The sequence below is a fragment of the Varanus komodoensis genome, unplaced genomic scaffold (genome assembly GCF_004798865.1).
Source record: "Varanus komodoensis strain SLA01 unplaced genomic scaffold, ASM479886v1 scaffold27, whole genome shotgun sequence".
NCBI lineage: Eukaryota > Metazoa > Chordata > Lepidosauria > Squamata > Varanidae > Varanus > Varanus komodoensis.
In genome coordinates, this window is record NW_025335701.1 from 8,590,822 (window position 1) to 8,603,214 (window position 12,393).

The window sequence follows — 12,393 nt, forward strand, 5'->3', positions numbered from 1 at the left end:
CGGCCTCGCAACCCCAGCAGCGGGGCTTGAAGCAGGAGGGGCGCAGAGTGAAGAATTCTGGCCGGGCTTCCCCAACCTGGAGGCCTTCAGATGCATCTGGAGCACGGCTCCCAGAATTCCCCTCCAGCAGGGCCGCTGACTGGGAATTCTGGGGGTTGCCATCCAAGCGTGCCTGGAAAGCCAGCCTATTTTTATTTATTTATTTATTTAGGAAGCTTCTATGCCGCCCCATTCGCCGAAGCCTCGGGGTGGCTCACAACAATAAACAACAACATAATAACAATATAAAACAATATAATTGGAGACATCCTGGCCAAAGATGTAAAATCAATAAATAATATTAACAATTAAAATGACGTTGAAATAAAAAGGTCTTGGCCTGGCACCAAAAAACAAATAACAATGGCGCCAGGCAGACCTCTCTGGGGAGCGCATTCCATAGATTGGGCGCCACCGCAGAGAAAGCCCTCCTCCAGGTACTCACCCTCCTAATTTCCTTCACGGAGGGCTCCCGGAGAAGGGCCTCTCCCACAGATCTCAAGGGGCAGGCGGGCACATATGGACGTAAGCGCTCCTTCAGGTAACCAGGACCCAAGCCGTTTCATGGTTTAAGCCATGAAAAGGAGCACTGCAGGAGATACAATCCCTTCGAGTAGCAAGGGCCAGCAGCAGAGCTGAACATGTGCCACCTGCTGACCAGACCAGATGTTCTTGCTAGAGCAGACCAAGGTCCATCTAAACCAGCCTTCAGAGCGGCCAGCCAGCTGCCCGGGGAAGCCCAAAACCCAGAGATGGGTGCAGCACCCCTTGGCAGTCAAGGGCAGCAGCTGACTGGCGAGGGCACCCTCTGCCCACCCCTGGGCCCCAGCAGGCCCCAAGAACACTGAGTAGGTGGTGACCGCAACAGCCTTCTAAAGCCAGCTTGCTGCAGAACGAGGCTTCCTCAAGAGAGGAGCTCCGAGGGGGTGGGGAAGAGAACCTAACAAACCCGCCCCGCATCTATCAGACCAGCTGATGCCACACAGAGCTCACCCTTTCTGCTTGGAAACAACAGAAGTTCAAGCATCACCCTCCACACATGGTAATTATTGAAAGATGGCTATCATGTTGCTGAATCCAGCTGAGAAAACAAACTATGGTGGACAACCCATGGTTCACAACCAGACCACAAAGTATGGATTCTCTTCAGGGCTTGTTCATGATCAACAATCCATGGTTTGTCAGGGCAGCTGGGTTCAGACAACATCACTGGCCTTTTGAGGACCCACGTTCAGCCTGCTTGCCTCAACTCATCAGTATCCTACCAAGTGAAGTCGCGCAGAGCAGGGCTGCTGAATCCTGCCAAGCCCAAGGGGGGAAATTCAGAGCCAGAGAAGCTCGGGGGCTGCTCTTCAGTGGTGCACAGCCTGTGTGGCTAAAACGCGGGGATGCAGCAAACTGAAGCTCAGACCCCTCCGAGAGGCATCTCGACTTTTTAGCATGGGAAAAAGCTGACCAAAGTTTAGAGATTACCCAATGCCTGGTGGCGAGTTGAAAAAAATAGGGCTGGTGCGACTTCTTGGGACCCCAGGGGCAGATCTGGTACCTGGACCTGAGATCCCAAACAAGGGGAGCACCTCTGTGTCACCCAGAGCCTTACAGCAGAAAATCCAACAGGGCTCCTTTCCCCCATATTACCACCTATGAGAGCAGCACCTGTGTTATTTCTGCCTGTGGTTATGCCATTGGAGGTGGGGGTACTCTCGCAGAGATGACATGAATCTCCAGGTGCAGATCCACCAGGTGGCATGTGAATTTGACTATCCTGAGACAGAAACCCCTGAAGGTCAGGGCCTCCTCACTCACCATACCAGCAGTGACCTTAGGATACCCCTACCTGCAAATCCTGGGAAGAACAACAGGCAGGTACAATTTTTGCACAGGTTATGCCCAAAACCCGAAACTGGAAGGATTACGACAGGGCAGGTATTTACATCAAGAATCAAAAAGTGAAGTAACTGGAGATACGAGAAGCAACAGGGCTATTCCACCAAGAGTGCTTCATGTTTTTCCTTCTTTCTTACCCCGATTTCTTTGAATGTCATGACTTTTTAGATGATGAACTTGCAGTCAGAGTCCTCCTTGTTTAACTGGTTAGAAGTCAAATTGGGAGTCTTTTTGACTGCATGGGATAAAATGACTTTAAATAACCTGCCCAATTTTCCAAGTAACTAAAGAAAAAGGGCATCTTTTTCCCAACTTTTGCCAACTTCTATCAAATCCCAATGGACCAAATCGGGAATACGGAATCATCCTTAGAACTATTTTGCCCTATTTATTACAAACATTTATATCCCATCTTTCCGACAAGTCCTCAGGATGGCTTACAGAATGTAAAATTACAATAATACAGTATTAACCTATTGCAAAAACCCTGAAAGGAGAACTTAAAAGACAAGTGGATGATTAGAGGAACTAACGTTCAGCACGTCCCCCAAAATGTGACAACAAAATAAGTTATGGGGGTGCACCATAGGCTTCTCGCTCCCATAATCAGCAAAACTGTAATTTAAAATATGCAAATCTTTATTGTGATAATTTACCATGATCTCCCATATAACCATATAAAAGCTAGAGAATATTAACATCTGCAGCATATAAACTGTTTTAAAATAACCAGTATCCAGAGAAAAGACAGATACTAATTTTAGAGTAATATGGTTGAGCCCTCAAGATCTGGGAATCTGAATCTAGAATTTAGCCCTGAAGAGTAGTATTTACTCCAGTAGTAAATGGCTAAACGTGTAGATCGATTTCACTCCCTTATGCTCCGCAAGGAGGAAGAAGCAGTAGCGGAGCTGAAGGCCACTGGTTCCACGGAACATTTCATGCTGGCGCTCCAAAATAGCGGCAGGCGCCCATGCCTGGCGGTCAAGACATGGTCACTGGAAACTCACAGAAGAACAACACTGTGGAGAGTGCGTACCTTTTCAAGCGAGGGCAGTGCAGGAGGAAGGCGTCAATCACAGCCTGGCTAACCACGCAGCTGCAGTGGACCTCCTTCAGGTGCACGCACTTCGCGGCCATCTCGACCAGGGAGAAATTGAGGTCCGCGGACGGGGCCGTGTAAAGGACCAGCTTCTCTAAGGTGCGGTGGTAGTGGCTGGTCACCAGCCGCACCAGGTCCGCCGTGTGCGTAAAGGTATTAAACCGCAGGGTGGAGATGGGGATGCTGGGCTGTAGAATGTGGGGCATCTTTCTGGTAGAGACCGTCGGAGCAAATTCCAGCTCCACCCGCAACTGGGGGTGCCTCTCGCTCAGCCGGACCCAGAGTTCTTCGGGGATATCGTTGTCCAGGCCTTCATAGAAGAGGCGCAGGGACTTGAAGGGTTCTCTGCTGGGCTTCCCCAGCTCCTGGAACATGTCCTTGGAGAGGCTTGCGTAATAGATCCCTAAAGTCGAGAGCTTTGGACAGACCCTCAGAACCTCGACGATCGTCTCGGCCCGCAGGATGATGATGCCGGGCGCGTGGTTGTTGATCAGCAGGGTGTGCAGGTTGGGGCAGCTGCGGGCAATCATGGTGATGATTCTGCTGTCCAGCGTGAACGGCATCTGCTGCAAGTCGATATACCGGAGGTCGATTTTGTTGGAGCACTGGCAGAGGCCCAGGATGCTCTGTAGGATATCCTGGCCCGAGCAGAAGAAAGGGCTTTTCCCGTGGCACACGATACTCAGCGCCTGCAGCTTGGAGTTCTTCCAAGCCACCATGTCCAGGACGGTGGTGACAAACCCCCGGTTAAACTCCAGTGTATGATCGAAGATGATCTTCAGGTATTTGATGTAGCTCAAGAACGGCTGCAAGTTCAGCAACATGGCATTGTGGTTGTCCTTATCATCGAAGTCGCAACTGGAAAAGGACGGAAAGGGCGACAGGAGAAAAAGTGGTGGCTAAGACACTCCTCAAATTCCAGCCCATTCAAGTTTTGAGCATGCTCTCCACATGCCGCAACTCATTGTTCATTCATTCTCGAAGCAGAAACGACGATGCACTGAGCATCTGTCATTCATGCAGAACAGAGATGCTGAGCTAAATCCCGCTTTTGAGAAGCTCTTGAGGAGCCACATCCTATACCCATCCTCTTTCAGCTTCATGCCTTTATGCCTCAGCCTTAGAGGGGCCACCCAACCTTCTGCAGTGGAGGAAAGAATGGCACCAAAGCCAGGGTCCCGCCAAACTGCCGGCATTGGGGGAAAGGGCTACAGAATGGGCCGTGGCCACCTGGGGGACATCAAAGGCCCAGAGAAGCCCCGCAGGCCTGAGGTTCCCACCTCTGCCAACAAATCCAAGCTTGGACGCCATGCTCTACAGCCATTACATTTCCAGGCCTTTATCTCCTCAAGGTCCTTCTCGAGCTGCCATCCCTTAGGGAGGTGAGGGGGACGTTGGCTGGAAGAAGGGCCTTCCCGGTGGTTGTACCCCACTTTGGAATAGGCTCCCCAGAAAGGTGTGCCTGGCACCATTACTGGTATCATTTCGGCACCAGGCAGACATCCCTCTTCTCTGGCTATTCTAATAACTGATTTTAGTGGCTGACTTTAACTAGTCCTATAATTATATAGTCTTATTAGTACTACTACTATTTTGGGCTGCTTGAATTTAAGTTGCTTATTTTAATGCATGTATGTAATATTTTCTTTCTGGTGTATTTTTTTAAAATTTTGATTTTGTTGTTAATATGTTGAATGTTAATTTTACATCTGCTTTTGGAATGTTTTAATTGCTGCAAGCTGCAGAGAGCCCAGATATGGGCTATTGTAGCAGCACACAAATTGGAGCAACAGACAAACAAAACTAAAATTGCCCCTGCCAGGGCTGGTCTCTTTTCCCCCTCTGCCTTCTCTGCTCCATAAGCTGAAGTCTGAGCAGTCCAGCTACACCACAAAAGGTCCCACGGCTATATTAACGTTGGCATAGCTGTTTATTAATATCCCACTTTCTTCTGCACATCATCGCTTTTATTTTTTGCAATAACCCACTGAAGCGGGTTTGGCTGAGAGCCAGCAACCGGCTCAGGATTTCCCCAATGAATTCCCTGGCTAGTCAGAATCCAGAGCCCACACTTCCTGAGTCCCAGCCCAAAACAAACCGCCATCCTGCACTGGCTCTCATAACTAGCAAAACGGCAGGCATGGACTGCCCAGGGGAGGTAGATGGATGTAGCAAGGAAAGGATTCCCTCCAAAGCCAAGGCAGCAGCCATCCTTAATCTTTCCTCAACATAAGACAGACCTGAAAGCATCCAAAGCCGTTCAATAATACAAAATGCCCAGCTAGACAAGAGGCCACCCTCCATGGGATCAATAATCGAACTTTAAAAATACATTTTGAAAGGGCAGAGACGGGATCGCAGTGCAGGCTGGGAAGCTGGCCAGGGCCTGTAGCTGCGTATCCTTCTGCCCACAGGGGTCCCAAAGTGGACTGGGACCCGACCATCCGGAATTGCATTCAGGAGCTTGAGAAGTCCTTTGTGTCACGCCAAGAGCGAAGAGCGCAAGGTCAAAGGAGGCCTTCACTTAGGCGAGTAGAATTCTTTGTGACATCATGTTTCATACCCACACAGTACCTCAGCTCTTTCCCAACCCTGCAAGCAGGAAGGCAGTAGATTTGCGCAGGGCAGAACTCTGCTCAGCAATCACGATTCCTACGTGCTTTATCATGAGGCACATGTGATGCACCAGGTGGCGACTTTCAGGTGCAGGAGAGTCACGCAGCAGTCAAGGTTTTGCACTGGGACTTGGGAGAGCTGCGTTCGAGTCTCCACCCAGCCATGAAACTCACTGGGTGACGTGGGCACAGTGACTTACACTCATCCTAGCTTGGCCTCAGAGGGCTGCTGGAACGAGAAGACCGAGATGGGAAAAATAGCTCTGCAAACTGCCTCAGACATGCCGTTGCTAATTGCAAAGTCATGTCCGACCCATCACAACCCCATGGACAACATTCCTCCAGGCCTTCAGGGCTTAAAGAGGCAGGACGTAAAAGTAAGACAGAAGTTTTCTAAAAATCCCTTTTTATTATTTTCAGAGGGAAAGGATGTGCTAAATTCGGGATACCTGGAACTAACTCTTTCAGTCCCCCCATGAATGAGTCTCAAGTACTCAGATGTGTGAAAGAGTTTCCTCGTTTCAGTTGCCTGTCTGACCGGAAAACCAGCACCAAAGGGCGGGCTTGCATGGCTGTCACCCTGCAGTCACTTTTAAGTCCCCGTTCAGAGTAGATTTGCAGAGGCGTGTGAAACACAACTGTGTTTTTCTGCCCTGGCGCAGGCGGCAGAAAGCAAGACTGAAGCATACGGGCAATCCTAAACTCGTTTAGAAAGAAAAATGTCTTACAAATTCCAGCATTCCCCAGGCCACACTATTTTCTGCTTAAATGTTTTAAATAAGCAAACAGATAAATGGTCACACCCTGTAAATTCAAGGCCATAGATTCTGGCACACCACCTTTGTTTCCACACTAACAAAGGTAAAGCAGCAATCCTGGGTCCAGAGGACCAGGGAAACTGTGCCGAAGCATAGAAGCCTCTGGACAGACTGATTTCCTCCATGGTTGGGGGAAGCCGAAGGCACTACACAGAAGTGCCACGAGTCTAGATAACATGACAGACCATATGACATTACCATGGCTTCTCGCGATGTGAAAATCCAGCTGGCAAAGAAAAAGTAGCTCTGTAGACACAAGTCTAAATATATTTTAGAACTGCACACACAAGAAGCAGAAAGCCAGAACTCCCTCCTACTTTTAAGCCGGCCATTCGGTCGCCTGTCTAACCGGAAAACCCTCCCACTTTTAAGCCGACCATTATTCTTTGTTGTGCCAAAACTTAGAGGAACTCTGGTTAATTAGGTTATGGCTTAAAGGAGAGTCAAACCAGGGTTCAGTGTCTAGGCTTGTCTTCTGCAAGCTGGAGTTTAAACTAATATGAATTCCTCAGATTTGGGCACAGCAGGGAACTCTCTGAGCTGAGAGGTCTGGCCAAACCCAGGCCAGAACAATCCTAGAGTGGGGATCTTCACACCAAAACTGCATCTGAAGGGGAGACTAGACAGAGAGAACCTGCTTAGTGGATCCCAGGAGAGGTTATTCCAGGCATAGCACAAGCCAGGGATTCCCAGCTCTGTCAGGTCGGTAGATGCATTTGAAATTTTGCAAGAATGCTGCAGGCACTTTGACAGACGGCCGGCTTCAGTGGCCCGTCCAGTAATCAAAGAGCTGCCATGGTGGGCCAGGTGAATCACCAACTACTCCTCCCCCAGAAGGAAGACTGGAAAGGCTAAAGGAAAAGAAACTTGCCCACGAACTTAACTGCAAGACGAAGGTGGCATCTGTGCCCCAAAACCACCCCTTCAAACCCAAACAGAGATGGCACAAGGGGGCAGTACTTTGCTTTGCAACCTACCAGCCTCCTGCTTTTACTTTTTAAAAATCTTAACACTATAACAATCAGAAGTGGTGGGAAGTCAAGAGGGGACAAAGAAAGCTGCCCCAGGAATGAGATGCAGACACAGAAGTAAATGCGCATCATAAAGCAGGCAGGTGCAATTAGCAATTTGCCAGTTTCTGTTTGACTCCACAGGGAGGCAGCCATGGAAACTGCCTCTCCTTACCTGATCTCAGTAAAATTCCAGACAGCACCGGCAGAAGCCGCCTCAGCCCAGGCCCTGCACACAAGGGAGACCACTTGCCTGTCTCTCACAGACAGGAAGGAAAATATATGGGACAAGATTTCTGTGGGGATGTAATTCCAAACACCCCTGGTTGGGTTGTCCATCCTGCAGAGCCGCTCTTGGCGACGGTCTCCTCGCACGATGTGCCACCAGATGAAAGGTCATCGGCCTGCAAAACACATGGCAAGAGTTACATTCCAAAGGCGGTGCTTACACAACTGTCTGCAGGGTCCGACACAGCAGGGGCAAAGTGGCCGTGCGCCAGGAGCAGTCCTGAGGGACAAGGAGACTTTGTGAGTTTACTGCACAAGGGGGCTCCTGGCCAGGCCTCTTCATCAAGTGATCAAATAGAATACAGCTTGGGTCCTGGCTACCTGAAGGAGCGCTTATGTTCATATATGCCCGCCCGCCCCTTGAGATCAGCGGGAGGCCCTTCTCCGGGAGCCCTCCGTGAAGGACATTAGGAGGGTGAGTACTCGGAGGAGGGCTTTCTCTGCGGTGGCGCCCAATCTATGGAATGCGCTCCCCAGAGAGGTCCGCCTGGCGCCGTTGTTATTTGTTTTTCAGTGCCAGGCGAAGACCCTTTTATTCAAATGTTATTTTAATTGTTAATAGTATTTATTCATTTTATTCTTTGGCCAGGGCGACTTAATTTATATTGTTAATTTATATTATTCTATTGAAGTTTATTTATGTTTGTGAGCTGCCCCGAGGCTTTGGCGAATGGGGCGGCATAGAAGTCTCCTAAATACATACATACATACATACATACATACATACATACATACATACTGTGGGGCTGCCCTTGAAGACAGTCCCACAGAACATCCATACTGAGAGATCTGCATTGGTCACCCGCTGTGGCCCAGGCCCAATTCAAGGTGCTTGCGTTGACATAGAAAGCCCCAAACAGCCCAGGCCCCGGTTATCCCGGGGAGCCCCCATGCCCCTGTGTGCCTACCTGGCCTTTGAGATCCACGCAGGGCCCCTCCTGTGTGAGCCACCCCTTAAGGGATGCAACCCATCCTAAGACCCCAGTAACGGCACAGTCTATGAAAGTTTTAAATAAATGAATAAGGAGGGGAGAGGGATGGCCGCGAGGAGCAGGGCCTTTTCTGCAGCTGCTCCCCATATCTGGAACGCTCTCCCCAAGAGACTCACCTGGCACCTTCCTGCCTCCCTTTTTGGCACCAGGCAAAGACCTTCCTTTTAAAGAACATTTTAATAACTAGCTGCCATAGACCTTAACTTTGTATGTATTGCTGTATTTTATTGCTGTTTTCATTTGCTATGACTTTTATTGTGTTTTTATCTCATGGTTGTGAGCCACCCAGGGGTGCTGCGGGACAGCTGGGCAGCATACAAATGCTTATTAATAAATAAGTGATGGGGAGGCAGAACCCCTGCAACATTTTGAACTGAAGCTCCATGCACCGAGTGCTCTTTTCTAGACCTTCCGGCTGCAAGGGGGAGAGGGGATACAGCAAGGGGAAGCAAGGACAGGCCACTGGCTAGACTGGGTGCCAAACTCCACACCCGCAAGCCAAGGCAGACACACCTGAAGCACAGCCAGGCCCTTCAGGTAGCTTTGCCGGCATCTAGGCCCGCCCTTTTCCCCAGCAGCCAGGGGTTGGGTTGATGTTTTCCAGCCTTTTCCCTGGTTTTAGCCTCATTCTGGAAGGCTGAGGTACCTCTAAAGGCTGTGACTGGAAGGGGGAGCTTTAAGCTGAGCTTTGCCAGGTTCTTGGCCCACCATCCCAGGGGAAAGGGCTTCCCGAGTCTCCAAAACATCTCTAAAATTGCATTTGGTCCTCTGGCTGAAAGGAGTTGAATGCCCGAAATAAGACAAGGAGCCAAAAAGGATACCTGGTGGCACTCAGGAAAAGGACAGACCAGGTGAGACTTGCATACATGCAAAGGCCAGAGCAGATGCACTCGTGAGGAGGGCCACACCGAGCCTAAACATGCGCAGTAATCAATGCCAGAGGGTCTCCAAGGGAGCAAGGGAGGGGGCTTTCTTGGTGGTGGGCGACCCCCTTCTTGGAATGCTCTTCCAAGCGAGATCCGTCTCACACCAGCATTGCCACCTGTTCAGCACCCAGTTAAAACTGAACAATGCGCCGTTCATATGGGCACCATATAACTTCTGTCCCTGTTTTATATGGCTGGACTTAGTTTAGGCTTAAAAGATCCACTTTGTTTTCTACTACAACCTGGGAGGCCTCTACTGCTGTGGGAGGGCTCCCCAACAGGGTGCCCACAAAGATGTCTACTCCTGGCCTTCTTCAAAACAGGCCTGGGAAAGTATTCAGGCACCAGGGTCTCCTACCTCCTCCTGAACTTGCTGCAAACCAGACGCTCCATCTTCTGTCTCCAAAGATCTTTCCCCTTTGCCTGCAGACAAGGCTGTCTACAGCCTCACTATTCGTTTTCCATCCCCAGCCAACTCCTTTCTAGCCTTGCATCTTCCCTGCCCCATCCCCTGCCATTTTGTGATGGTGCCCGCAGCAGATTCTCAAGCTCCCAGATGGGCTTATGGGTCCAAAGAGGGCGTGCGGTGGGGCGGGGCTCTGGGTGTAACGGCTGGCATGGCAGATCACAACTCTCGGGAAGAGGGTTCGTGATTACATTCAGACATGAAGCTCATTGATCTTCGTGGGCAAAAATGGAAGCTCACATAGCCCATCCCGGCTTCTTGCAAAAGGAAAAGAGCCAAGGTGTGCGTGTGGTTGTGGAAGTACTGCTACGAATGTCCACAGCCAGATCCAAATGAAAAAGAGCAACTTGGGGCCAGAATTAAGGTCCAGGTCCTCCTCCGCTGGGTGGGTCTCAGCCCAGAAATTTGTTCTGCATAACAAAATTAAATGCTGAAAAGCTTTTTCACCTGCAGACTCCTAATTGCTTTCCCCAAACACACGTGTGTCATTTCGGTGACCTAATTTGGGGCAGAGTGACCAGTGCTCCACCCCCTGCCATTGCTAAACGACTGGAGGTCAAAAACCCTTGCCAAGCTAGGGCAGACCACCTGGAAATCTGTAATCCAGCCACCCACTGCACTCAGATCTTTTGCAAATCAGGACTACAGGGCTAGGCTTCGTATGCTAGGCAGACCCCACAAACCAAAGGCCAAACAAGCCCCAAACTTCTGCCTACGAGCCTAACAAAGGGCAGAAATACAAATTCCGCATTCAAGGAAGAGAAGCTTTGGAAAAAGCCATGCAGAACAAAAGAACAGGAAGGGGACAGAGGAGAAAGCAGACAGAAAAGACACAGTCACCGTTAATTAAATAATAACGTCTTAACCTCGCCCGACACCCAATACCAGGCCCTGCAGCGGCCACCACGTGGCTCCTTTCCCTCACCTAGCGCCCTCTAAAAGTGCAGGAACTCCAACTCCCAGCATCCACCACATGGACAAGGAAGCATGCCAGGGAGGGGGTGAAGGCAAGACCAGCCCCGAGGGCCATTATCATCAGCCTCTACTGGGGACACAGGAGCAGCCCCAGCACAATCAGATGGCAACTCCGGAGGGACGCAGAAGCGGGCGTGTAAGGGATACAGAGACGCGCCAAAGTCGCGTGCTGCGCGGAAAAGCGCAAAGCAAAACGGACTGGATCGGAGCGCCGGCAGGAGCACTTCGTGGAGCTGCTCCTGCTGCCAGCCCAGCCGAGCACCTTGCAGATCCGCCTCCGCCAGCAAGCGGCACAGGAGCAGCTCCCCCACCAGCCGTTGGCAACCCACCCAGCCAGAAGGCGAGGAAGCGCAAGGCGTACCTGGGCGCTCCAAGGGCTCCCTTCCTCTTCGACGCGAGCCGGGCAGAAGCACGGGCAGAGCGCAGCGCCGGCCCGGCGCAAACAGGCATCGTGAGCAGCGCCGTCTCGGCGCCTTTTCTGCGCGTGCGGCACGTGGCGCTGGCCGGGCAGCACCTGCGCGCAATTAGCAGCGCGCGGCAGACGCCTCGGCGGCAGCCCGCCCTGCGCCGAAGGGGTTAACTCCTTCACCCCCGGAGGGCTCAGCGGATCCGGGGTGAGGGGGTGGGGGAGGAAAATGTCTCCCCGTGTAGACGGCGACCAAAAAGCAGGAGCAGCTCGCGAGCGGAAGGCTGGCTCGCCCCTCTGCACGTGCAGAGAGGCAGTGCGGTGCAGTGGTTAAGAGCGCGGGACTGGGCCTCGGGCGAGCCGGGTCCAGGTCCCCGCTCAGCCACGGAGCCCACTGGGCGACTTGGAGCCAGCCACAGACTCCCAGCCCAGCCTACCTCGCAGGGTTGTTGTTGTGGGAATCAGATGGAGAGCAGGAGGAGGAGAGCGGTATAAGCTGCTCTGAGTTCCTTAGAAGGAAAAAAAGGTGGGATATACATCTAATAAATCATCAGTCAAGCAGTGGAAGTCACAGGCCTTGCAGAGCGTTTTGGCCCTTTGGCTTTTTCATTCGTTGCTGTGCTAAAAGTGGAACTGAAAAGGAATCGGCACTGTTGGCGCTTGAAGTCCAAGACACTCAGCACTAGGAAAAAATGAGGAAAATTCGAAGGCAGTGCAAGCGGGTTCTTGTCCTGTGTACCGGCGCTGGGGATCTGCAGCCCTGGGCCATGGCTGGTTTCTGGGCTCAGGGCAGCCTCTCCGTGCCCAGGCCAGCGCGTGTATCCCCCCCCCCCCCCCCCCCCCCTCCCCCCCCCCCTTCCCCCCCCCCC

General features: G+C 51.4%; 1 protein-coding gene across 1 annotated transcript in view; it reads right to left on the reverse strand.

The window, feature by feature from the left end:
• Positions 1 to 2,910: 2,910 nt before the first annotated feature.
• The window catches only part of LOC123025322 (F-box/LRR-repeat protein 8-like), a 13,036-nt gene continuing 3,553 nt past the window's right edge, over positions 2,911 to 12,393 (reverse strand). The window contains exons 2-3 of the mRNA XM_044433910.1: positions 7,647 to 7,875; positions 2,911 to 3,886 (exon numbers count right to left, since the gene is read on the reverse strand). Of these exons, the coding sequence (XP_044289845.1) occupies positions 2,911 to 3,886; positions 7,647 to 7,810 (1,140 nt within the window). The 5' untranslated portion in view covers positions 7,811 to 7,875. The remainder of the gene's footprint in view (positions 3,887 to 7,646; positions 7,876 to 12,393) is intronic.